The sequence below is a fragment of the Maylandia zebra genome, linkage group LG8, assembly GCF_041146795.1.
Source record: "Maylandia zebra isolate NMK-2024a linkage group LG8, Mzebra_GT3a, whole genome shotgun sequence".
NCBI classification, from domain to species: domain Eukaryota; kingdom Metazoa; phylum Chordata; class Actinopteri; order Cichliformes; family Cichlidae; genus Maylandia; species Maylandia zebra.
The window spans coordinates 20,914,531-20,942,500 of NC_135174.1; the positions used below are offsets into that span (position 1 = coordinate 20,914,531).

Below are 27,970 nucleotides of genomic sequence, written 5' to 3' on the forward strand. Positions count from 1 at the left end.
GCTGAGCAGATTCGAGCGTGTGAAGCAGACGCATCACTTCTGTATCATCTGTTTAGCACCCTCAGCTTTAACCTCCTAGGACCTGGCGTCCACATATGGGGACGTCACATTTTGGGTTATTTACACCAAAATACTGAATTTTGCTCTACAAGGGCCTGGTATCCACTTATGAGGACATTATACTGCTACTGTTCTATCACAATTTTAAATGAATATCCTCATATGTGGCTCTTATTTTTTATTAATAACAAAAATAAGGTAAAAATAAATAAATAAATCTGGTAATTCTTTGTTTTTACATTCATCGGGCCCCAATGTGACCAAATATCAAAGACAAATTAAAAATGCATGCAGTGGAAGAGTTCGGGTCTTAGGAGGTTAAGAGGCCACTTCTATTGCTTAATTCGGCGCATTGCTACTCAGAAATCTCACGGTCGCCTTTAGCATTAAGCGCAAACAAGGAAGGAAACCAACGCTGACCGCATGTATTTTAAACCTGCGGTCGAGTCAATCAGATGAATATAGTGTGTGTATTTGTGAACGTGTTTTACCTCAACACCATGCACTCTAAGGTCAAAATAAAAATAAAAAAGTCTCCCAATGCTACAGTCAACTATTAAACGTTAGGACTGCAGCATGTTTAATTTGTGCGTTTATTCTATTATTTTCAGTGACTCTCTAAAGCACATGAAGCACTTATTTAAACCTGACACAAATGGATGTTACTATCACTATTAGTGATATTATTATTAAGTTTAGTCTTCTGTAGTTATCATCGCATTTATTAATTCAGTCCCCTGTTGGTAAAGTTGATTTTCTTATAACATTTGCATATAGTAGTCTTCAGATGGCTTTTTATAATGTTGCATTATACAATTAGCAAATTTTTTATATTAACATAAACGTTGTAGCCACGTAATGTGGATATTGAAACAAAATAACAAAAAATAAATTAACATCAACCTTGAATTATAACTACTTTATGATATAATAATATCTCTACGCCCTTGCAGATTAACCTGCAATCATCTAATCATTCATGCAGCTCAGTAGTCATGTAGCAGCGTCCGTCACAGCACGACCAGCGCCGCGAGTTTCACAGGACGCCTGCAGGGTGAAAAAGTTGTGTTCCCTTCCTCCCCCTTGCGGAGCGTCCTGTCACTGGTGGAAAATGGCTGCTCGGAGTATCTCCCCAAAGCTCAGAGAAAACTGAAAAAAAGAAGTCTACATTAATAACAAGAGGTCACGTCTGGACCTTTTTTAACAGGCAGAGCGACAACTCGAGGAAGCCTCGACACTGAGAATGTCTCGCTGGGTGCCCACTAAAAAGGAAAAGTATGGAGTTGGTACGTAAGAAAACTTGCATGCTCCATCGCTAGCTCGCCCTAGCTCTCTGCTCTCAGATTGAACAAGTTAGGGAAGATTTGTGATTAGAAAGCGAACGGCTGAGTTTTTCCCATCCGTGGGGTTGTACGCGGGATCTCGTGGTCAAATTTGCCAAAAGCTAGTGGAATGCAAATATTACGAGTGGGGAATGTGCCAGCTGGTTTGCATGAAATGCAAAACAAGGATTGTCTGTCTTTTGTGAGGAAGAGGACTGTGTGTGTGTGCGCGTGTGTGTGGATTGGGAATTGTTAGAGGCGCGCCTAGTACGGCGGTGTTTCCTGTGTTATGGGGCCTCCGCTACAAACTAACTAGCTAGTTTCAGGCTACGCTGGACTTGTAACTGTGAAGTTTGATGCTTGCTTTTGTGTTTTCGTCTTCTGTACCAGGGAAAGCCTTCGCTGTTAGTTGCTTATTGTCAGCTCATCTAAGAGTTTGAAACCTGGCTGAAGAGCATTGTGCCGTTTAGCTTCCACCATCTCCTTTAGGGGGGATTTACTCAACAGTATCGAACCTCGTCGCAAAAAGTAACTGTAACTATGAATGATATGCAGAAAAACTTAGCTTTAAAGGGAAACTGCTACAAGGGCTGCGTTTGCTATGTTTTCCTGTAGGAAAAAGGCTTGATCAGATACATCCAGGAGATGTTAGAATTATATTACTGATATGTTTTTTGTCTTTGTTTACCAGGTTTACCATGCTTTAGGCACTAATATGCAGCCTTTAAAAATGACACTAATGGCACAAACCACATCTTTTCACATGTTTACTTTTTGGCTTTAGATACATTTGAATAATACCTATCCAGGTGTGCAATATAAAAAAAGAAGTGCTTTGAAATTTCTTTGGTAATTCCACTTGACTGTGGGATGGAACAGGGAACAATAAAAATAAAAAACCACCATGAGGAAGTTGAGGTAAGATGAAATCTGTAATGCACAGAATATAAGAAAAGAGTTGCATGACTTGTTGAGTTTTGATGGATTAAAGTTGCTCATTGTGCCACAGGACAGATTTTTTCTTTAGAAATCTTTCATTTTAGCCTTTATTTGTAAGGACAGTGGAGAGAAGATGGGGAAGCTGGAAGAAAACCAGGGGGAAGTTGCGTTGTAAATGTCCTTGGGGGCGATTTTGAACCTGGGCCTTGCATTTGGGCTGCCTGGACTTGCCCAGTGAGCCAAACCAGTGCCCCAGTTTGTTATTTTTAATGCCCCACAACATACTGAATTACTTTTGGCTATGTCCATTAGTGGGACTGAGGGCTTGCAGCTGTATGAGGGTTACTGAAGCTGACTGATGGATGAGTTCAGCCAATTACGTGAAAGCACTATTTTTTTGGTCCGTTTGAAGTGTGACAAGTTTACAGTTCTGATGCTAATGCTTGTCTGTTTAGTCACAAATATGCAACGGTTCTTGAAAGTTGAGATTCTTCAAAAGCCATGGAGAAAATTCTCTCAGGGTTCAGTGAATGCAAGAGTGGATGAGTCATTAGTAAAAAGAGAAGCAGCTGCCACCTCACTGCTGCACAGTATTGGTTGGGAGCACAGCCATTGCACTTTTAATACTTTGTGTTGACCAAGTAGCACTAATGAGCAGTCGGTGAGACACCTTATGCTAGCAGCGCTCACTGAGGACCTATTTCTGTTTCAGCAAAACTTTTTTTTTCTCTCACACCATTTACTACTCTCATAATGGTCTCACTGCTTTGTTTGTGTATGTGGGAAAAGTGTCTCCTTTTGTCTTCCCACAAAAGCATTAATAATGAATGGCACTGTCTTCTTGCATAGAGCATAGCAGTGATTACGCATGTTTTTGTCCTCATACTGGTCGATTCACGTTACAGTATTTATGCAAGCAAGTCTTTGTATAAAGCCATGTTAGATTTGTGTCAATAATAACCAGAAACAAAATAAATCTTTGTTTTTCTCATTTGTTTTTGTTTTTCGGTGTCATATTGCATAGCTTTCTGCTCATCGTTATGCTTCACTGCGTGGAAAGCGAAGCACTTCAAACCTGGAACAAAACCAGAGGAGCTTTTTAGTAAACCAGCCGTTTTTGTTGCATGTAAAACTTAGTAATATATTAGTAATATATCCGTGTTGGGTAATGATAATGTGTGGGTTTCTTAAATTTTATAGCAGTATGGCTCTAGTCTCAGGATCAGCTGGTCAGTTGTTTGGGCAGCACGCTCTTATCGTCTTCTTGGTAACAAGTGTTACTTTGGTGATGAAAAAAATGCTACATCAGTAGCTTTACAGGATTGGTCCATTGTTATTGTCAACAAAGGGGAACAGATGATTTGCGTTAGGGTTGAGGCTTATAGTGTGAACACATCTGAAGTGGCATATTTCAATGTGCTTGTTCCTCCAGAGTCTGTCAGCAGCAGCAGCAGCTACACCCACACCAAACTGGATGTGAAGGTGTTTTTAAAAACTGAAAAAATGATTGTACAACAAATCTAATGCTCGGGATATTAAGACCATTAGTAGAAAGGTGAATCGTTCTTCATGACTATACATGAAAATGATTTATATACTGCAAACACTAACTTTTGATGTCTTTTTATCATTTAGATAAAGTGGACTCTTTATAGGTAACATTGTTAAGACATTACATTACAGAAAATTCAAAAGTGAGTCTTTAAAATGTTAATTTACCAAGATAAAGTTAGACTACGCCTTTATGTGGTTCGAATTATACAGCTGATCTCTTGTTAATAAGGTGAATGTTTGCTTGCAGAGGTTCCAGGTTACTGTTTGAGGGCACTAACATGTCCTCTTAAAAGGATTGTGCACTTAAGAGTTCCTGCTAAACATATGTAACTAATATAGTGAGCAGGTAGCAGCTTTGTAAGCCATAATGTATGTTTATGACTGAGTGCCTTCAGTTCCTGTGATTTCTTTCTTTTGAGTATTCACATTGTACTAACCTGCCAAACAAAACTTTGATTTCTCGTCACCTGACCTTCAGTTGACTAATGGACCCATCTGGAAATAAAAAAGGGAGGTGTGGCTCAATTTCCTGTGGCAAGGTTAGTGGCCTCAGAGTGAAGGAGTTTATCCTTTTAAGTTTTATTCTTTGACTCCATTGCATCCATCTCAGCATGCAGCAGAGCAACCTCATCTTCAGCTCTGCTTCAACCTGTGTTCAGAGCAGTTTCTGCTCTCATCTCTGCTACGGTTACCATAATTCTACCTTAATTCTACCATAATTCTCTGATCTCATGGTAATAAATGCCAACACTACAGGTCATTATCACAAAGAACAGTGACGAAAAAAAACTTTTCTATGAAAGAATTAGGTGTCAGAAGCTTCAGTAATGCTGTGCAAATCGCATCTTGCTAAGCAGAAGTCGTAACTTCACATATTGTAAAATATAACATTTTACAATAGTGCAAACATAGTGCATCCATGGAAACACTAGGGATGATATACATATACATATACAGATGACCCCCATGCTGCAATAATGTTGACATTCTGGCTTTGGGGAGGCCAATCCATCACTGCCAGTGTGCATGTTGTGTTTTTTCTATCCAGGCATGCTTTTCCTGCATTAGCAACACGTTGAAGAATGAAAAATGAAGCTATAGTGGATCAAAATCTGATAGCCTTCATAATCAAACGGATTCTATGAAAAGGACAAAACCACCAGTGTTTTCTTATTCTCCCCTCGTCCAGTTTCCTCAGATGTTTTAAGGACACTCCACACAACGTAGACTAATAGCTCTTGGGGAATACCTGCCTGTCATAATGTATTATCTTCAACATTGTTCATAGATTCAACCGAAAAAAAACTGGAGCAAATTATGTGTTGCTTTTGACAAATTGCCTAAAGATACTGTTTAAGATTGGTTCTTTTGTCTGTTATGTGCAGACACAACACTGGTTCATCCCTTGAATTAGGATTTTTTATGCTTGAATGATTCACAGGTCACTGTTAAGCGGTTTAAAGACAAAAAAGAAAGAAAGAAATCCTCTGACAATGGTCAGATGTAAGGACTGGACTGAAAGTGTGTTAAAAAGCAGCTAATGTCCAAAGAAAAACCTTGTTGCTCAAGACCACTTAAAAATGAAAAGTCTAAAAAAAAAAAATGACCAGAGGCTCAAGGCTATTGCAGAGTATAACTGTGTTTCTAGTCTTAAATCTTTTCTCCACTTGTATATGGACATAATTTGGGGCAAAACTCCTTTTTGATTGGACCTGGTTGTACTGTGTGTAAGCACCTTGGCTTTATGTTAATAACGCCTCTAGAATTCCCCCTGTCTCACTACAGGCAGCAGAGTACATAGCTTTTTCTGTTTCTTGTAAAGATAACGATTGCCCCGAGGCATTAGATTAACTTCCTTCTTTAAACAATGTTTTCAGCTTCAGCGGCATTTGCAGAATGCTGCAAACTTGCCTAGACGTCACTCAGCTGATTAGACTAGTTTTGTGTTTTGTTTTGGGTTGGTTTTTTTTATGATGGAGTGAAATAAAAAGAAGTAGTAGAGTTACGTTTTGACCCATGCTCATACTTAAAAGAGGAGAAAGGTCAATCACTTACATTTATATCTCATTTGACCCTGAGCTAATTTTCAGTACACAGTGCTTTCCTTGTCAAATGCCAACCAGCCCAGCATAAATTAAAGGGATGAGGAGTTCTGAAGCCTAGTTATTCTGGTGGCATCTCGAAAATGATTTAACATGGCCCTAGGGAAAGGTTGTTTAGCTGTCTCCCATTTCTGTGATGAATTAACCGGAAATACTTTTTGATGCTAATTTCAAGGGTTGTCTCATTAATTCTGTTTCATCGTGGATGTTTCTGTTCCTTAAGAGAGACTTCAGAGGGTTGCGGTTCTAGAAAGTTAACCAGGGAACACTATGGAGGACTATTTACTGGATTCACACATCACTTTTGAGAATTCAGCGCAAATGGTGTATGAAAGCATGCGCTTTCCTGAGAAATGTTTTCCACGCGTTGATGCTTCTCTTTTTGTAAATTAACTCTTAATCTAACTTAAGAGCAGTTCAGAAAACGAAGCAGAAACAAATGCATGTGAACTGCAATTACTCAGCTGTAGGTTTGGTGGAAAAGGAAGTGCTGATTCCTGCAGGTTAGATTGCACGCTTACAGAAAAGGACAAGTGGACACATAAGCCGCCGAGTTCTAAATTTAAGCTCTGGTGGGGGGTATGACTGGTATAGCTGAACTGTTTCGTGGAAGATTGACAGCCTTAGATTGCTTTTATTTAGAATAGGTTAGTGACAAGTAACACGCTTGTGGCAGAAAATAGAGATGCAGTCGTTGTGTACGAATTGTCATGCAAGCAGTAGGACAAATATGGCCTCAATTAAAGGCTAGTTTGGGTTGCTTCATGAATAGCAACCATATGTTTTAAAATTCACTTCTCATATTTTACTCTGCTTGCGTAGCCCTCGCTGCGGCTATTTGGTGTGAAATATATATAAAAAAATCCTCCTGTTTTTAGCCGTTGCAGTCATTTACATTCCATTTAAGAAACGTCGTTCTCACCTTTTCTAAAGAGGAAAGTTCTTTGTGGTAAACCATCTATACATTGAACCGTAGAAGTTCATTTGGCAGTGTGATGCCTTCTTTATGTCTCACCTATCCATTTGGCAGCATGACCAATGTGTCTGCGTGTGTGTGTTGGGTTGTATGCTAACAAGTGTTTTTTTTTAGTTTTTTTTTTTATTTGTGCTGACTCTGAGGAGTGTGCAACTAACTCTCTCGAGCAGTCACCTGGAGACTGAATACTAAGCTAACACCATTAATTCCAATTTTATGAGTTTGTGCATCGTGCTTTCGGATTATTTGTTTTCGTCTGCATGCGGAATGCAGAATACAGCCTCCACCTGGGACTTCATCCTGCTGAAGTTTTTCTCCCCATTTAATACAGCTGTACTGCATTTATTGAGCTGCCCTACAGATCTGTAAACAGAACATCTTCCTCTTTCTGCGAGCCAACTCTACCTGGATGTCCGCAAAGCTTGAGGCTGCCAGTTAGATCACACTGATGATTCATATCTGGTTTAGGTAAAGCGTTTCTCCCAGTAGGTTTCTGTTATTTGGCTTTTTGTAGTATGCGAAGCTTTTTGGACCCCCCCCCCCCCCCCCCCCCCCCCCAAAAAAAAAAGAAGGTGTATTGTTCATTGACTCTATATTTCCTTAGTATTAATTAGATGATGTTACATAGCCAAATCTTTGCCCATCATCCTCTTGGTTTCTCTTTGGAGGTCAGTACGACTTTGCTATTGTTCATTCTGAAAGGGAATTATATATTAACTATGGCTCATGCTGCCTGGTGAGGCAGTTCTAATAGTACAGCCCCCAGTGGCTTGCTGTGAGATGGTGGATAAGACAAATGACAGCTGGCCTATTCAATCAGTGCATAGCTAAGTGGTTCCACGCTATCCCATCTTGGCTCACCAGCGAGACAAAGCTAGAGCGCTTCGACGTCTTGTTTTAAGTGTTGCTGTCTTTGGGACGGCCCAGTTGAGCGGAGGAGAAAAAGTGAGGTTGGGTAACGTTAACCTTGGATTTACACACATCTGAATTTTTTCAAATTAAAAACGTTTTTCAACTTCTATTTGTACTGATTAACATGTTTGAACTTTCCTGCAAGTCTTGGAGTTCCTGTGGTGAAAATGAAACGAGTGTATGAATGTGATGAGTCAGAAATCATCAGCATCCTGTCATATTGCCATTTGCCAGTGTGGTTCAAACTGTATTGACTTGTTCTGGAACCTCTGGAGAAAACAGATGCTCACAAATCATCACGATGCCTGTTACATATACCTGTTTGTCAAATGTTACTTTGTTATCCAAGGACGCAAAGACGTCTAGCTTAGAGCTGTAGTCATCGGAAAGTGTTTCATAAACATTGGTAGATATGTCCGTTTTCAGTAAGATAAAAACAAACTTCCTTTAGCTAAATGTATGAACACACCCATGGTTGCTGAAAATTTTGAATGCCATTGGTGATAGGAAAGTTACATTTGTGGAACATCACATTTAAATGGCCTATCTGTATTTGTATCTATGTAAACACTTAGGAAAATTGCGTTCCTTTCATATATGGGTGCCCTGGTCACATTTCCTCAAAAGTTACTCCTGTGTTAGAGTTTCAGTGAGGCTTCACACAGACTTCCCTGTACATTTACATCACCTTTTTTCCGTAGTGTCTTGTCTGCACAGGCACTAGTGCATTCCACTGGTAATACAGCAACTACACGTGTCGTTCAGACAGGCTCCATGCTCACGGTCTCCACAAGTGATTAGAATCCTGGATTAACTAAGTCTAACTAACATTTAAGTGTCAAAGAGTTTGAATAACTTTTCATGCATGTCGGAGAGTGCAAAAGACATTAAGTTGCTGGAAGAGCATAATCACTGATCATCTTTCATTTAGCTTATGTTTTTTTTGGTTTCAAACAATTGTCATATTGTTTCCTGCCCTCCTTTTAACTGTTTCTTTTTTATTCTGTCTTATGCTATTGCTCTGACCAACTGTGAAGCACTTTGGTCAACTTTGTCTGTGAAGGTTCTCAGTCATCCAGGTCATCGTAGTCAAAGGAGCTTGCAAAGAAAAGCGTCTGGACTTCTTTAAGTTGCTTGAAGACGTTTCACCTCTCATCCGAGAAGCTTCTTCAGTTCTAAGGTCAAATGGTGGAGAGTCCCAGATATAAACCTAGTGGGAGTAACCCCCCACAGAGGGACAAAAGGACCCCCTGATGATCCTCTAATCGCCTGAGCCAAGGTGTGAAACTGTGAAATTATTGACCACCTTACATATCACCGCCTTTACCCAGGGGATGCCATACCCTGCATCTATGGACTTCCTAAGATCCACAAGGAAGCTGTCCCACTCAGACCCATAGTCAGTAACATAAACTCAGCCACTTACAAGATTGCTAAACACCTTGCTACCATCCTCGCGCCTCTCGTGGGGAACACCCCACACCACATCAAGAACTCCACCGACTTCACCGACAAGGTCCAGAAACTTACCCTGGATCCAGATGAAACCATGGTGTCCTTTGATGTAGTCTCTCTTTTCACTTGCATACCCACCACGGAGGCCGTGGAGACTGTCAGAAAACGACTACAAGAAGACAGCTCCTTGGAGGACAGGACCAACTTCACACCTGATCAGATCTGCACACTGTTAGACCTCTGCCTCACCACTACATATTTCAAGTACAACGAAGGCTTCTACAGACAAAAACATGGCTGTGCCATGGGCTCCCCCGTGTCACCTATTGTAGCCAACCTTTACATGGAGGAAGTGGAAAGGAAGGCTCTTGGCTGTGGATAAAAACATCAAGTTCACCAGGGAAGACACAAAGGACAACTGTTTGCCTTTCCTGGACTGTGCTGTGCACATTGAAGAGAACGGCAAAGTCAACATCGAAGTTTACCGGAAGCCCACACACGGACCAGTACCTCCTCTTTGACTCCCATCACCCTTTGGAACACAAACTTGGAGTAATTAGGACCCTACACCACCGGGCAGAACATGTTCCCTCTAAGCCTGAAGGAAAAAAGAAGGAACACACACATGTAAAGGAAGCACTCAAAACGTGCGGCTATCCTAAATGGGCGTTCTTAAAGTCAGCAAAGAGGCACAGAAAAGAAGACCAGACACCAGCGAGGGAGGATAAGAAGGACAGACGCAACAACATTGTCATCCCCTATGTAGCCGGTGTATCAGAGAAACTCAGGAGAGTTTTCTCCAAGCATGACATCCCAGTGTATTTCAGACCCAGCAACACGCTCAGACAGAAACTGGTTCACCCAAAAGACAAAACGCCAAAACACAAACTTAACAATGTGGTGTATGCTGTACAGTGCAGCGAGGAATGCTCAGACCTCTACATTGGAGAGACCAAACAGCCACTTCACAAGCGCATGGCACAACACAGAAGAGCCACCTCCACAGGACAAGACTCAGCAGTCCATCTGCATCTTAAGGATAAAGGACACTCTTTCGAGGATGCCAATGTTCACATTTTGGACAGAGAGGACAGATGGTTTGAAAGAGGAGTGAAAGAAGCCATCTATGTCCACTGTGAGCGACCATCTTTGAACAGAGGCGGGGGTTTACGACACCAACTCTCTGCCATCTATAATCCAGTTTTGAGATCCCTTCCCAGACGCCTTAACGCCCACTCACATCCTGGGCCATCTGACCTCAGGAATTCGCATGATAAGGTGGGGCCAGGTTTCACAATGAACATACCCGAAACTCTGGCTGATTGGGACCCACGCCCAGTTTCACACCTTGGCTCAGGCGATTAGAGGGTCATCAGGGGGTCCTTTTGTCCCTCTGTGGGGGGAAACTCCCACTAGGTTTATATCTGGGACTCTCCACCATTTGACCTTAGAACTGAAGAAGCTTCTCGGATGAGAGGTGAAACGTCTTCAAGCAACTTAAAGAAGTCCAGACGCTTTTCTTTGCAAGCTCCTTTGACTTTGGTCAACTTTGTTGTATTATTTTGTGCTATAGAAATTGATTGATTTGATTTGATTTTTGCCCTACTGTTGTAGTATAAATTAAATGTGTATAAAATACTACTTTAGGGTGAAGATGAAGGCAGAGTCTCTGACAAGTCACATGCTTCATTAATGACTGTAAAGTGGATTTTGGCTAAATGAGCCTGAAAAGGACTTTCATGCTCTTTGTTGAAGTTCATTATGTATCAGTGCATCAAAATACAGCTCACAAGCTTGTCAAAAGACAGTCTTGTTGGGTTAATTGGTGATGGTCAGTTGGCTGTAGGTGTGGGTATAGAAGTGTGTGGTTATGTCCCTGTGCTGGATTGGTGACCTGTCCAGGATTTTTTCCTGGTTCTTGCCCCATAACAGCTGGGAAATGCTCCCGCAGCCCTAGGATGGATAATCTGTTAAGAAAATGGATAAACTTTAGATTTTAGGCTAGTTTTCTTCTTTAAGCTACAGTTTACTAAATCTCATTGTTTATAGATGGTTTCCTATAATTGCATATAGGATGTAACCTCTCTTTTTGTCTAAGTCACTATCATAATATAGTGACTGTGGTAGTAAAACTCTGACGGCATGCATTGCATGTAACAAATTTCCATGGTTCATGTTTTTGCGTGATTACTTGTTCCGTGTATTTCGTGGTTATGACCCAATTAAAGCCACAAGGATCATTAAAGGAGAAGTGACCTATGCCTAAGCTTTAACATACCGATTAAGCCAGAATAGTGAAGTATTCGATGTCTGAAAATGGTTTATGGTTTCACTCTGCCTTGACTTTATGGCAACCGTTCAGAGGCAGCGAAGACGTGCAAACGCTCGCTGCTGAACATGTCTGGATTCATCCTTCGGCTTGGTTACATAAACAGGTTCTCCACCACACTTAGGATTGATTGTGGACACGCCAAGCAGCATGTGCATTGTCTGAAAGGAGTCCTGCTGTGCTGCTTTGGCTAGCTTGACAGATGGTTAATGGTGTGTAACACATCTGTTTGAAACAAAGGTTACTGATGTGGACATTTGTTATTACATCATTTAAATTCACTTGGCTAAAATTAATATAGAACATAATGTATAAAGCATTTATTTGCCTCAGTTATTAACTGTATAAGAAATCAATTCAAAGGATTGTCAGGGATTTCCACAAGGATATTTAGTAACCAGCTAATGGGAAATATTTTGACTGTAAATGCTTTGGCAGGTCATTTTAATACCACTATTTAGTTTGAGTTTCTTAATAGATATTAATATTTAAAATGGCATTTTCTTAAGACTAATCAGTTTTTCATTGATTTTCATTCAATCCTATTATTCACGTTTTATTTTACATATTGAAACCTTTATTTTTTTTCTTGACGAACTTAAATTAACTTTAAATATTTTCAGAAATGAAGTATTTGGAGTATATATGATATATAATATACATATGTATACTTATTTCAGTGCTATTTTTAAATGTGTTCCTTATTTATTACTCTTGTCTTACACAGAATCTTTGTTTAATGATTATTCACATTTAATAATCCATCAGCAAGAGTGGCTGACATTAACAAGATCAAGAATAATTAGCATATAGGTGGACCGGCATGGCTTTGCATACTCTAGGTCCTATTCAGAGCCTACATGGAGCTTTTCAGAACATTGTGGACATGTTAGCTGGGGACTGTCATCAGGTGGCATCGCAAAAACATGCTGAGCAACCAGTCTGTGGGCTACTGGGTTAGACTTTTAGCTTAGCCTGTGCTGTGGACAAGACAGAAGCCTTAACATACAATGAGCATCTTTTTTATAAAGTGAAACAGTGTTAAAATACTGAAAACCATTGCCGTCTTTCTTATGCTGCTTTTTTGATCATTGACTCAGGATATACGAACTGCTTACATATACGTCTGTCTAGCTGTATCCTCAAAGTGCTTCATTTGGTTAATCAAATACTTACAGAAATGGATGCAAATGCAGTACAATCAATTTCACATCACTTTGTTCTACCGCAAAGATGGTCGACAGCTCACTTTACTCTGGGTGTTAGAGCTCTGTTATTGTGTAAAGCACAACCTTAGAGTAAAAATTGTAATAACGCAGTATGATAGAGCACGTGTACTATTTTAGCTGACAGCCACATTTGAGCATTTGATTTTATTGTGTTGTAAATATGTAATTTTGGTAAAGAGCGAGAGATCTTTAGGGGTTTAATCAGTGCCAGGAGAAGGACTTTAAATTGTGAAATTCAGGTGAATGATGCGATGGCCAAATGACACTTTGATTCATTCGTCTTGTTTCATTTTTTAAACAAAAGGAGACAGAGTTGTCAGGTACAGCAGTGAGACACCTTCATCTAACTCCCTAAAGGTTGATCACAGAGTAGAGCTGCCACTCACTGAAATCTCAAACTGCCTCCAGGGCCCGCCAGCATCTGAGCTGCGAGGTTCTGGCTTTATCAAGTATTTAGCCAGACACACACACACGGGTGCACACATGCACACACACAAAAGACCATTTCATCAAATGCCAGCCATACAGAAAGGCTCTTTTGCTGCAAACCCCAGCCCGTTTGCAACCACAATCAATGCCTGACACCTCCATTAGAAGCCTGCAAAACCACCCGCGGGACGTTTTAAAGGTGACAAATGCAACATTAATATGAACTGCAGCTGACATTAATGCTAACATTTTTTATAACCACGATAGCATCGGAGATGCTGAGCATTGTGATTTTCACCATGAATGAATCCCAGCGTCTGGGATTACAAGTCTCAAAGCCAATACACTGTAATCACTCGAAGACTTCACTCTGAGGAAGTTATTTAGGTAAGATAAATATGTTAAGTGGAGAATGTGCTTTAGCTTATGAGACTTGAACAGCTTGTATGTTGTATGTGGTTAACTTAGAAGCTTAAGATAAACACTGTCTTTTGAGATGCAGGCAAGTGAGTTCTCTCAGGGAGCTGATCCTTTTAGCCCATGCTTGACCCTCTGAAACAGACAGGTCATTGAGTGTCAGCTCACCCACTGGTAGGCTGGCACATCCTCGGCTCAACTGCGAGCTCTGCATTCTGGCAGGATAAAGCCTGGGCTAGAGTGGTCAGATGTTAAGAATACTCAACACAAACTGAGCTGACAGTCTTGCATTTACTTCCAGTTCTTTCCTCTACTTTTTATTCCCAGACATTAAACCTCGTTTTCACAAAACAATTGTGCTGCTTATTCTCGAGTTTGCTTGAAAGAAACGCTAATCTAATAAAATTGCTAGATTTTAAATGCGGCTGAGTGTATTTGAAGTAAAACCTTAGACGCAGATGTTAGTAGCTCGTAACCAAAGTGACAAAAAACATTAATGGTGAGCCTTAGTGAGGTTTACTGCCTTATTTGTAATGGTTTTCTAATAGTTGTGGTTTTATTACATATTCCCACTGTGATTATTAGTGTAGGGAGGTGATTTTACTCAAAACAAAGACCACCTCGTTTAACATGATAGGCACTAACTTTAATGAATGGTGATGTAAAACGGATTTGGCAATAATTGATAAGAACTACATTGATTGCACAGACATCGTCGTGCATCGTCTACTTTGGGAAACACCAGTTGCAGCAGTCTATTGTGCACCGAGCTTTTCATGCTGTCTTATGAGTTGAACGTGGTTACGAGTTGGTCCAGAGTCTATACAGAGCTTTGCAGACTGGAGCAAGAAACGGGTCAATGGGCTTCTCTTGCTTGGTTCCTCAGCCAACTGCAGCACTTTGAAGATGAACAAAGTTTAACACACAAAGTGCTGAAGTCAGATGAGAGTTAAAAACAATGAAAGTATCCAGCGCAGCCACTGTCTGTACTTTTCGTGTGGTTTTATCTTTCTTTATTCCTACGTCTCCCTGTTCTTGTTCATGGCCACTTTTCAGCCAGCTTTTGACGTGCGAGCGTGTTGAGCCACGTGCAGCAAAACCGAATAAACCTTTCATCACAGAGTTTCAGATCTTTTATATTGTCTATTTTTTATATGTTTACCTTTATTTTTTGATGATAGACTGCATCCACCTCTGCTGCATGTTGGATACCAGTGTTATACAAGTTAGAGAGGAGTTCTGTCATTCTTCAAAGACAGTTTTTTTTTTTTCTTCAGCTGTCCTTTACTGAACTAAGGGAGTTGTCTGGTTTTAGGACTGTGCTTTGCTGGAATATTCCTCTTCTGTCAGGCTCCCGGAGACTGGGCATTATTATGTCAGCTAGTATATTTATCCAACATCCATAGTGCTCTTACCTTTTGCACTCAGCCAGCCCAGTATCATCACATTTCTACCTCTGTGCTTTGTTAGGACCATTCATCGGCTGTGGCAGCCCACGCTAGGTTCAAACCAACTCCATCTGATCAGAAAAATTCTATCTTTATCTCATCTGACCAAAGAAAATGCGTCATTGGGCTTCTTTTCATTTTCTTTATGAAAGCTTAATAGTGCCATTTTGTAGCAAAGAACAACCAACCAGTTTATTTCCTCAGCAGCCATCCAAAAAGCTGCTGTTATGTAATGCCCCCCACACTGTCTGAGCTATCATCGAAACTCTCATTGATAACATTTCCGTTAATAACCCTTTTGCAGAGTCTTGTTTTTCGGAGCTGGATTATACAAGTAGCGCATTGTTCATGCTGTAAGGATAATAGGAGCCACTGCTGCTCTCACTAGTGGGGCTAGCGTTTCTTCTCTGCCTCTTGCTAATTGTGAAAAGGTTTCAGTGTTGAATAGGCCGAGTGCTTCACTATAGCTGCAGATGCTCCTCCTGTCTGGCTGACGAGGCAGCGGGGGGGTGGAAGCAACCAAGGTGGATCTGGAGAAGTTTTTCTTCTGGAGCTAACGCCACGTTCCAGACACCTGGGAGTGGCATCACCTGCGAGTTGGAATGTTCTGGAAGTAAATTTGGAGAATGGTTCTTAGCAAGGTAGAGCCATTCAGGTATCCCTAGCAGAACAGAGCAGTGCTTCTTTTTTGGTGCTTAAAAACACTGCTGCAGCACTTTAATACATAGCTTGGTCAGCGCTTTCTCAGCGGCTTATTTTACGACTCACAAATGTACAACAGCGGCAGGACAGAGTAAAAGTTTTTGCAGTTTTACTGCTCTTTACGTTCAGTCAACTTGGGATACTTTGGGCAGCTTCAACTATCTGATTGGGAAATCCAACTGGAGGTAGTGTTCCACAGAAAACCTCTGGCTGGGAACTCGGATATTCAGGCTACTGACTTTTTCAGAAATACAGAAATACACTATAATTGATGTGATTCTTCTTATTCTAAGCGCAATCAGAACCTGTCGTCAGTCACACAGAAGGACAACAGGATTTTAAGTGTTAAGTTTTAGTGACAAAAACGACAACTCGAGTGTCAAATCCATCACACTGAGTAATTGTAAAATGTGTGAACACTCAAAATGTTGTATTTTATCTCTACTTTATACAGTGTGTGGACCAAAAAAATAACAGCCACGCTTCTGCAAGCTTTTTGGAGTGATGTTATAAATACCTCCCCTACTCATGAAACCAACCATGCTTAGTCATTTGTGAAGCCATCACCTTTGAACATCCATGTAACTAGTGAGATAGTGAAAGTGGATAAAACAGGGTTTTGAAAATGTGGCAACAGAACAAACTATTTTAAATACGCAATGCATAGTACAAGAATTTGTGTTCGGATTTTGCTTCAATTGCTCCCTTTTTATAATTTAAATAACGTAGTAGCATAGCTGTTCATAATTTCATAATTAATGATGATCTTTTTTAAAACAAAGCTTTAGACGTCCTGTTATAGCGTATCCACATATACAGTACATCAAATAGCTTTACAAATAATCTGGAGCATTTTAGTCAACACTTTCGAATTTGGAAAGTAGGTTTACTTTGTTCAGCACTGGTTGTTTAATAATAATAATAATAAACTTGTACACTGTGTCTGCTCATTTAGAAAGTATTGCAACCACAGAGCAGAGTGGTCTGCTGGGTGACTAAACCCGATCCTTGGGTGGAGCTGGTGGTTCTGTGGATTATGCTGGAAGTTAATTGCGCTCATCTTTTCCAGCAATTTGGCAGATAGAATTTTCGGAAGCGCGCATGAACTAAAGTACAGCATTTCTACTTTCTACAGCTGAATGTAGGACTGCAGTTTCTGCTCATTCACCAGTCACCTCTTGAATATTCCTCCTCTGCAGGAATGCTTTTTGTACGAGTAGTTGATGTTTTGATGTTAGGAGTTAATAGCAGTTGTTTAGTGTGTTCTGATTTTCTGATTATCTATTGGAAATCCCATTGTACTGATTTTATGCTGATGTGAGCTCTGACTTCTGTTTTAGCAGAGCACAGCCTCATGCCGGTGATTATAAATAACAGTGTGAAGAACAGGTTGTAGGCATTTCCTGTTGCGTGTCACGCATATTTGTGCTCTGTTTGCGGGCCCAGATGCAGTGGCTAGTATCTGGTGACGCACTGTTTCATTTGCTTGTCAGTGAGGTGAAGTCACATTTTTTGCTGCCAAAGAGGTTTGAAAATAAACTTGATGATTCAGTTAGAGCGTTTTCCAAATCTTTGAAGGTAATTATACATCATCAGGATACATTTCACAAGAGATGTAACACAGGGCAGGAAACAATTAGCTATAGCTTGTTGTGCAAAAAACAAAACAACTTTGTGGATTGTGCCAGTTTACTTCATCTGTCTTTGCTTTAGTGTGGCTAAGTGGATGGAATAACTGCTATCCTGTGATCTCTTACAGTTGTTTAACAAGTGATTTTTGATGTTACTGTCCTTGATAAGCTGTAAAAACAACCTGTAAGTGCTTCCATTGATTATTCGTTTAAAGGCTCCTGAGGCATATGTGCAAAGGGCAGGAGGGTTTGCTTTGCAGAGGTGTTGCAAAGACCACTCTGTTGAGAAGCCCTGTGCAAGGCTTTACTCAGCGCCCTGTAATGAGCTGTGCTGTGCTCTTTCCCTGTTGTATTGGGAAGATGATTTTCAATTAAAGGAATAACTTGGCTCTACAGAGGCAGTGGATGCTGAGTTATCAGCCTGCGTTAGATTGCACCCCAAGGCCTATGTTGGAGCTGGGCACATGGTTGTAAGCGCTGCCAAAAGGTATTATAGCTCTTGGCATCCAAAACTGGCACAAGTGCTTTTCTCAGATTGTTCTTCCCTTCACCTTACTTCACTCTTCATGCCACACACCCGTCCACTTCCCCAGTTGTACATCGTCGCAATTTTTTACCGTGTTCTGTTTCTCCTGCTACCCCCTTTTTAACACGGCATTGTTAATCTTCCTGTAGTCAGAAACAGCATCAGTATTTCCTTCTTGCCTACTGGAAGGGCCCTATCTATTGTGATACAGTAATATCTCAAGTGGCATTTCCTGTTGATTTCCAGAGGGAGTAAAAATGTGGCTCTAGCACGGAGAGAAAGACCCGGGCCTTTCCTGTTTCCCAGCTTAACTGCTGTTGTATTCATTTCAGGTTAGTTACAACAGTGTTATCTTATGTTTCGAACTGCTGATGAAGCCTAATGACTGCTGTATATAATTGGGCTCAAAGAAAACAGGGTGATTTTGTTGGTATTTCACAATCCTAAGATCACTGTCTGAATTTGCCCCTAAATTAGAATCATCAGGCTTCTGTCTAAATGCCTAAACCTCTTATTAAACCCTATTAGTGAGGGACTTGAAATTAATTATCCTGTTTTCCCTGCTTTGTATGTCACTGACAAAGCTTCTCTCTCTGTCATTTGATTGTTATAAAATGCTGTATAGTTGATTGTCTTCTTTCTCAGTGTATGCCACTGAGAGACCGAATGCATTTCACTACCTCAGCCAAATCCCACTATATTACAGTATATTTTAATAGCATACTTAAAGGTTTCTATTTCACTTCAATGAAAATTCCTCTAATTGTCTAGTGCTTGAAATATTATTAGACTCCCTTATATGATAAGGCTTTAGTTATTTGTTATAAGTCATATCTGCACAAGGTTTCCAGAGGGTTGCCAGTTTCAAACTAGCTGCTCTTCTACCAGACTCAGAAATGTTTCTCTGCTGCTGTACTGCATGTGCACAATAGATTGAGCCCTTCTTCCTCACGCACAGCATAACAGCTGTGGAGAGAAACTAGCATGGCTTTAAATTACTGCAAAGGTGACACTTGTATAAAGAAACAACATATACATGAGCGCTCTCAGCATTATGACTATACTGTTAATATTCCCCTTTTGACTTAATGTGCATTTATTTATACACAGACTTGGTTGAGACTAAATTTGAGTGAAGGATGTTGACCAATAGAAGTGGCCTCTCAAATTAGGACTTCCTGTTTTGTTTTGGTTTTTTTTGTTTGTTCACTATTATTATACTACTCAAGATAGATATCTTTGTGTATTGGAAAGGCGGTCAGACGAAGCAGATTTTTTAAAAATAACTTTTTGATTTCCTGTTATTTCATAACATCAGTGTATTTTGTCGCATATATGTTTGCTTTTGGCCTTTTTTGATTCCCTTTAATGCACTCAATAGGGAGGAAATTAGAGGAAGGAATAGATTGGTAAGTCCAGGCAATAAAGGCTGAAGGCTAGATCTGAAATGGGGGGGCCTTGAAGTTTACAGTTAGCACTTTAATTTTCAGTTTGCCAGAGCAACCCCTTTCCTACTGTTTTTACAAGTTGTGGACAAAACACTCATACACCCATCAACTGAAGATATTGAGCGTAGACATTTATGAGAGATAAATACATTCAGAATTTTTGTGTTATTCTTGAAGTGAATTTAGGAATGCTAGGAGGCGGCTTTGTTTTTGCACCATGTGTATACAAGTATGTACATGTAAACACGGTTCAAATTCCTCCCACTGACTTTTCATTTTTCTCTCATTTTAAAAGTGGCAGTAACTTGCCAAGAAAAGTCAAAGATTGGGAAACTAGTAAACAGATGTAAATGAAGCAGGTTTCAAAAAACAAAACAGTCAAGGCAACGTGCTGTGAAGATGGAAATGGAAATGCTCGAGCGTATAAATAATAAATTCTTCTGGCTAAAATGTAATGAAAACTTAAATGCTATTCTGTTCACACGAAAACTGCCTTTGAGCCATTTTTACTTTTGTTATTTAGAGTTATTTGCACATTTGGTACTAGATTGAGACTCATTTGTATGCTCTAAGTCACTACTTAGAACAACCGCTTCCTTTAGTGTGTATTATTGTCAGCCTTGGTGAAATCAGACAGAGGAGCTGCCGCAGAAGTCCACAGGTGTTCCAGAAATGCAGTACAAAGGCCTGGTCCTCGGCCCCTTCCCCCAGACTGGTGCTCTCCCCGTTACCTTAATAGCACATGGCAGGTCCCCGAAGAATACCTGTGATCTCTGCTGCAGCAGTGCTCGCTCCAGCCGACTGCATCTCACCACCAACTGGGCTCGTCGGGAAAACACAGCAAACACCTGCAACAGCACCTCGCTCGGATCATACTCGCCCATACTAATGACTACACAAGCTTGATCTGAAGGCATGCTTGTTTTCGGCTCCTGCCATGTCCTCCAGGACACCCCGTGTTCTGAAGATGTGTTCACAGAAACAATTTGTATGCAAGATGTTGGACACTGAACCAGTTTCTAGTTTCTAGTATTTGAAATCTTGCTTTAAACTATTACTATTACACCACCAATAAGACATGTTGATGTTTATGCAAATGAACGACTATTTTCTTTTTAAATTTGGCTGCGTTTGATGCTGAATATTATTATTTGAGGTCTGGTATGTCTCATTGTGTGCACTGAGGTGATGCTTCACAGAAACTTGAGTTGCATCAGCTTTATAAGGTCAGATGTATAATGTAGTCTGATGCTTTTAGCTAGTAAGAGCTGTGTCATTTTACATTCAGACCACTTCAGTTAGTCTGGAATGGTCATATATATATATCCTTCAGAGACTGCGTGTGTTTGCGTGCATGTAAAACCCCTCTCTGCTGACTCCTCCGTCTTGCCTTGGAGACCTGTAGTGCGGCAGGAGTATAATAATCATCCTCTATTCAGTCCTGCTGCCTGGAAAAGGTTATTCTTAGCCCACTGTGTGCTTATTAAAGTGCTCTTTATTCATCCCAATTGTCATGCTCAATTTCAGTGTATATTATTGTTTTCTCACAGTCCACATTTTTTATTTGTATTGACATTTGAAATTTTGCGCAATTAGCGCAACCCTTTTCAGTTCATATTTAAAAAAACAAAACCAAAAAAAACAGTATAGTGTTAGTGGTCATGCTCCCAGTTACTGACAGGTTCTACAAGTTGAATGTATTTATAGAAAGTCTTTTTAATAGATAGATGTTATGCTGGGGTGATCGCTGTAAACGTAAAGAGATTTGTGCCTGCCATTCTGGGCCTGGGTTAGGTTTCTCCAGGTGTTCTGGCAGCTTCCCGCATTCGAGAGATGAACACGTTAGGTTTTTGCTGTTTCTAAATTGTTGATGTATGTGTGAATGCAAAGGTGCCACTGTTATCCCTGTCACTGGACAGTAGCAGCACTAACACCTTCTGTTAGTGAGAGGTACACAGTCAAAAGGAAGATGACTTAAAGGTGTGGCGCCATAAAGAGAGCTACAGTGTCCTCTTTCAGACAGTAGATGAACTGTGGCGCTGTGCCCTGGCCCAGTATGAAATCAATCATGAACTTATTATTTTAACTGTCAATTGCGTAAAGCTACTCAAGCAAAGTTCAAAAATAAAAAAAATACAGAGCTAGAAATGTCAATAATAGGTCCACTTTGAACATGACAGAGGTCGCATTCTTTTGTCAGAGAACACAAACTTTCAAAGTAAGGAAGTACAACCACTAGTAGGTTCCAGTGGGTTTCAAACAATGAAGTATGGAGCCCTGCCTAGTTTGTCATTGTTGCCACTCAAAACGACTCGCTGGAACGATTTGCTTCACATTCTTTGCTAATTATTTGGCTTCTCATGCTCAAAAAGGCACAGGAAGGGACTTGCCTTGAAGTTAACAGTTGATTGTTGAGAGAGAGTAACATGATAACTAAAGTCTGCTAGTTGTTTAGTATTTGGTTTATCGAATCTGGATGTTATGAAGCTGAAACTTACTACAATGGAACCTGAAGGCTGTGATTTATTTCCTTTTGCACTTACTGTTTCCTGTTTGGTTGTGTTTAAGTATGAAAAACTACTATTGTAGTTTTCATTTTCTTTTACTTTACACAAACTAATGGCAGTTTAACCCTAATTATGTTACAAAAATTGGATAAGTTCCTGGGGGCCTTTTTATTCTGAAGTTGCACATTGACTCCAGTGCTGTATAATCCAAGCCCTTCCAGTGCTGAGAGCTGCCTTATGCTCCACACTTGTCTTTCTCTGTTGTCTGGGACTTCCTGGCTGTCTCTCTCTGTGGGCTTACAGCCCATGGGGATTTTACTCAAAACATCAAGAGGCTCAGTCTCTTCCCACTTTTCCGTGCACTTCCTTTCCCCTCTCCTTTCAAACCCCTCCTTCCTCAGCATACTGTGTTATCGTTTGAGTGTAATGGTATGTTGTGCTTCACGTGGATTAGTGCCAGTTATTAGTGAGTCCAAAGTGTAGAATTACAATCAGTCCAAATTTTAGACGATGCTGCTTATAATTGTGTAGAGGGCGTAGACTGCTGGCTAAGTGGAGAGTTCTGTAATCTGATTCCTCACTTGTTTCCTATGATGATAACGTTCTCCGAGTTTGCACAGCCTTATGCACAACGTTATGTATGGTAATGAGCCCCGTCCAAATGATGCTACTGTTTATCCCGTTCCCAGAAAATCATTTGCATGCCACACTCTAGGGAGAATACGGTCCACTTCCCCATCCTCTTCGTCTTCTTCCTCTGATGGATTTTCTCTTCCTCACTGCTTCCTAATTGACATCAGATTACTCGAGTATGCAAATACAGGTTTATGAGTAATCAGAGCTGTCATTTAGCCGCCCCCCCCCCCCCCCAATCCTCACGTGACAAGAAGCATTTTAGTTTCTCTGCTCAATTGCACCATCTTCTCTCATGTCAGAGTTTGATGGTCGTCACTCAGTCAGCATCTTCCCAGGGTGTTGTTTGTGTTCATTTTACAATTGTACCTCTTGCCCAGTGACGATTTTGCCAACTCTCTAAACTCTATTAAACTTGTCTCATTGGCACTGATTATAGAGTTCTCATTTACTGATAAAATGTCATGCTTTATCTTTTTATTGGAGCGGTTCGTGTCTTGTTTCTCCCTCGGATCACCTGCTGCTCGTGCTGAATCAGCTGGCCCTCTCGCCTAGTTTTAAACAAACATACATATGCAGTTGATGGCTTTACAGATGTTTCCAGCTACTCTTAATGATAGTTTAATTGAGCGCGCAGTGCATGCGGAGTGACTGGGCTACTCTGTGATGCCTCGACACAGATTAATCCCACCTCCCTTTTTGAGGTTTTGTTGCTTTCTAGGCCTCTTGGTGCCTTTTGTATCTCAGTGTGGTACCATTGAATTCATTTCCTAGGGCCTTTGTTGCTCCATTGTCAGCCCATGGGTCATGTTCTGGTAGATTCAGTGGACTCGTTGGATTGTTCTGGGATGCGCAAAATGCACCGTGGATATGCACGCGTACATGCAAATACACACAGGCCTGAATCAAATGGGTACACATGTGTTTTTATGCCCTCTAGAATGCAGTGAGGTTCTTTACTGCATGCACTGTAACGATTAAGGCTGCGTGCACATGCTGAACGTCTGAATTTGTCATTTTCTCTGCCACATTACCTCAGTGCTTTTCACACGTTTAGAGTATTCGGTGCTTCTCTGCAGATATTTTATTTGCCATGTGCTTTGTGACAAATGAATAGCTGAACAATATAATCACCAGCCTCAGTAACGAATATCACATCCTGACAATTAAGTGAGAAGCTGGTTTGAGTGGCAATAAAGCGGATACGCATCTCCAGCCAGCTTCGGTCCAAGACAGTGGGGTTAGAGTGCCTTCCAAAGCAGGTGGAGATCCAGCTTTGAAAGGTGTCATAGATCCAGCAGGTAGGGAAAACATGTGACAGAATAGGACAGGACCAAGGGGATTGTTATAAAATGTTCCGACTTATATTCTAGCTGACACACATACTGCTAATTTGAACTTTGCATAATCAAAGCTGCTTTGTAACTATGATCTGGCATAAATCACTAATTGTGTTCTTTAATGCTTTTACCTTATACAGAATTAAAAATCCCAATAATATCACAGTTATCATTAATTGCAAATTATCTGAAAATGACCTGGACTTTCCAGAAGTATTTAAATTGCTAACTGACTGTTTTTCAACATAAAAAGAGCTAAAATGCTGTGTGATAGTTTAATGAAGTACAGTGAACTCTTCAGATGGCAGGTAATTGAGAAAGGAAATGGTTGATTCACTTGCTTCACCATCGGCATGCTGGGAAGGCTCCAGTGCCTGCAGTGAGGGTCTATTTTAATTAAGCAGTCACTCACCTCTGGAAACCTTTGTTGAAGCACCTCGGTGTGCCTGCTCTCAGCAGGACATGCACACGTGCCTATAGATGCACACAAACATGTGTCTCCACAGCCCCTGTCAGTTTACTTTTTATGCAGTGTGTGTGTGTCTGTGTGTGGGGGGGTGGGGGGCAATTGTGCACTCTTAGACAGACAGGTGCTGGGCTTGGCTGTTTGACAGTGACATATTGTTTACTGCTCACTGAATGAGAGAACAAGTGTCAACAGTCAGGATTTTATTGTCTTTATAATTTGACCTTGACATGTTGATGGAGCTCTGTGTGTGTGTGTGTGTGTGTGTGTGTGTGTGTGTGTGTGTGTGTGTGTGTGTGTTGGCACTGGATTCAGTGGCTTTAGAGTTAATAGCCTGCGCTCTATTGGTTGACTTCAAGAAACGAGTCCTTTAATGTCCTAATTGGGTATAAAATAGACATTAGATAGGAAGATTTACTTTTGCCAAGCTGATGTTATTTTGTTGCCCTACAACATATGTTTTCTGTTTTCTTGGAAGCATTGGAGACTTTAATAGATTTGTTGGAAATTTCAAAGGATCTGTGATTTGCTTTTTGATCTGCGTGTTAAAATGTCCACATTCGTTCTCTTGGTCTTTTAACATTCTTTTTCTTTAAAGTTGCATCATACAAATCATTTCAAACTTTGGTGGTTACTTTATTAATCATTACACATAACTGAATAATAACCGGTAGAACCCAACACAACTTTTTCTGTTATAAATTCATATGATTTGACAGGTTATGTTTGTCATTTTTCAGACAATTCTGAGAGCACTGTATATTTTTCTTAACATATAAATCATCTTCTTGTTGTTTGAGAGCAGTTTAAAACAAATATATATATCAGGAACACCATAAAGTTACTGTCATCATTTTTGTTTTGGCATTATCCATATTTATTGGTTTGTTTTCAGTAGGTGGGAAAAAAATGTGTTGATATTACAGCGTTGAAGGTGCCAGGCCCAAGCATCACTGTGTTAGACTGTGTGGGTGGACATCCAGTATATGTGTGATGCCTCTACTACACATTGCAGTGGCACACAATTAGCGCCACAAGGGAGCCAAACACTTTATTGCCTTTTTCCTCCTGCTGTAATATCTCCTCCTCTTATATTGTCTTCTCTCGTCCTTCTCCAGCAATCTATAACTACGATGCCCGGGGAGAGGAGGAGCTGTCACTGCAGATCGGAGACACAGTGCACATACTTGAGACATATGAAGGTGAGAACAGGCTTACTGATGCCACGTTTAATCGGAGCTGACACGACAACATTGGACATCGGCTTTTCTGTCAAGTTTTTGTACATTTCTAAGAATCAATTGTGTGATAATGATATTTAGTTGCTGTAAAGGCAGGCGATAGTAATCCCAGACCCATGAGTTGGTCTGATGTTTTGCATCGTGGAAGAACTGTTATTTCCTTCTTTAGTGTCATCCTTTATTTAAACAAAAGAATGTTTAGTGGAGCAAACTGTGATTTGTTTTAGGAGGGTTTTTTTCTCCTTGTGTAACATGGTTTGTAACCGTTCTCCTTATTAGACTGGTACAGAGGCTATAGGCTGAGGAGAAAATCCAAAAAGGTGAGCAAAAAACTACATTTTAAACACTTAAATTTGCTACTTACACATTTGAACTTTACAACTTCAGTTTTTCAGTTCTTCAAATGCTCTTTCGGCTTTTACACTTACGTCTCTTTTCGATCTCTTTCTCTTCCAGGGCATATTTCCCGCTTGCTACATACACCTGAAAGAGGCCACGGTCGAGGGCAGCGGGTCAGTACTGCTAAGTCAAATTTCTGAATGCTTCTTTATTATATTATATTTATCAGGAGCAACAAACAGTGTTAAAGATGGCACCAGAGATCAAACAGGAAGCAAGTATATAACAAGTTTTTTAGTTGATAGATCTGCTGAGAAAATTAGGGACTAGATAAAGTGCAAGTTGTTTGTAGACACCCTCGGAGGTTGTTTCAGTGGAAAGGTCTGCGCTTGATGTGATGTGACATGTGTGTTCGCTTTGGCACAACTTGCGGCGCTGTTTTTGTTTTGGTCTGTCTTCTTTGATTTCACCAGCACAACACAAAGATGAAACCCAAACTTCAGAATCTTTGAATTAAATTGAGAATCTTTAGGCACTGATATGTTTTTAATAGTTGGATTTTACTGATATAGTATAAGGAACATGTATGTGATGATTACGCTCGACGCTGAAAACTCTCTTCTTCTCACACAACTTGTCCATTTATGAATCTTATACCTATGTTATACTTTGTGCGTCCTTGACTATTTAATGGTCTACTTGGGTCCAAGTGATGACGTGACTGTGTGGATTTATCCACCTGTTACAGCTGCTACAATACAGCTAACTGAGAGAGAGAACTTCCAAGAGAACTCCGAGCAGAATGGAGTAATATAACAAGAATACCTACTTGTCCATGCTATCTGCAGCTCTCTTTGTGTGTAAGGGAGTATAATCCTGGCCTTAATGTGGAGAGGAAAGGGCAGACGGGACACAATCACTGTAAAAAAAATAAATAAATAAAATAAAATCATTCTTTGTCACTGCAGGCAAAAGGAGACAGTCATTCCCACTGAGCTGCCCTTGGTTCAAGAGGTTACCACGACACTGCGGGAGTGGGCTACAATATGGAGGGACTTATATGTGGTAAGCCAACCTTTGCTCCTCCAGTGGAAACACACACATTAATAAAATGATAATGTGCATTATTTTATGGTTTATTTGCCCTTTTTTGTGTTTATTTCTATTTCACCAATTGTTTTTTGTCATATTTTCATGTTTATTGGTAAATACTATTTGGAGGATTTCCTGTAAAATACAAAAAATCTATTATTTTATGCTGACTCAGTGGCTTTAACAGATTTTTGCTTGTAACCAGCTTACCTGGACTCACTTGTATCTATAGAAATAAAAGAAAATGGGTAAGAGAAAAACATAAAAGTATAAGACTATAAAAGAAAAATGGAGCCACTGTGCCGTCACCTATTGGTTAGCAAAGCCCTGTTATGAAGCCATAAACACAGCAGTTTGCTTGGTACCAATAAATCCCCAGCCACACAGACCTAGAGGCCAGTAGGTGACCCCTACTAAGAAAAAAAAGTGTATTTCCCCAACACCAACCCCCTAGCAAATTGCACTTAGAATTTCGTCATTTAGCAGTCGCCGTAGGTCACAAGAACTTTGTGTGGTTGCCAGGGGAACATTCAGCAGTTTCTTGTTATCTTGCTGTTTTAAAACTGGACATGACGACTGAAGTGTGCATTTAACTGAAAAATTGAGGGATGCTGAGTGCTCAGATGCTAGCAACTTATCACATGGTGAAACATTAAATGTTATCGTGTTCCTAGGCACGAGTGAGGGCTATAACTTATAGGGTGAAGTGATGTTGTATATTCAACATGAATCTAAACCGATTCAGTCCATAAACTAATCTTGAAACTGTTTACTAGGGCGATAGACAGGGCAGGGCTATCCTTCCACAGACTTCTATAAAATCGGTGTTGTTTTACAACAGGGGTGTCCAAACTTTTTTCACTGAGGGCCACA

General features: G+C 40.4%; 1 protein-coding gene across 2 annotated transcripts in view; it reads left to right on the forward strand.

Moving 5' to 3' along the window:
• The first annotated feature begins 1,090 nt into the window (after positions 1-1,090).
• dock1 (dedicator of cytokinesis 1) overlaps positions 1,091-27,970 on the forward strand; it is a 208,748-nt gene continuing 181,868 nt past the window's right edge. The window contains exons 1-5 of one of the 2 annotated variants that reach the window (XM_004561173.3): positions 1,091-1,346; positions 25,544-25,627; positions 25,946-25,986; positions 26,123-26,178; positions 26,974-27,070. In XM_004561173.3, coding sequence (XP_004561230.1) covers positions 1,304-1,346; positions 25,544-25,627; positions 25,946-25,986; positions 26,123-26,178; positions 26,974-27,070 — 321 coding nt within the window. In that variant the 5' untranslated portion in view covers positions 1,091-1,303. The remainder of the gene's footprint in view (positions 1,347-25,543; positions 25,628-25,945; positions 25,987-26,122; positions 26,179-26,973; positions 27,071-27,970) is intronic. The other variant, XM_004561174.3, reaches the window with a different exon arrangement.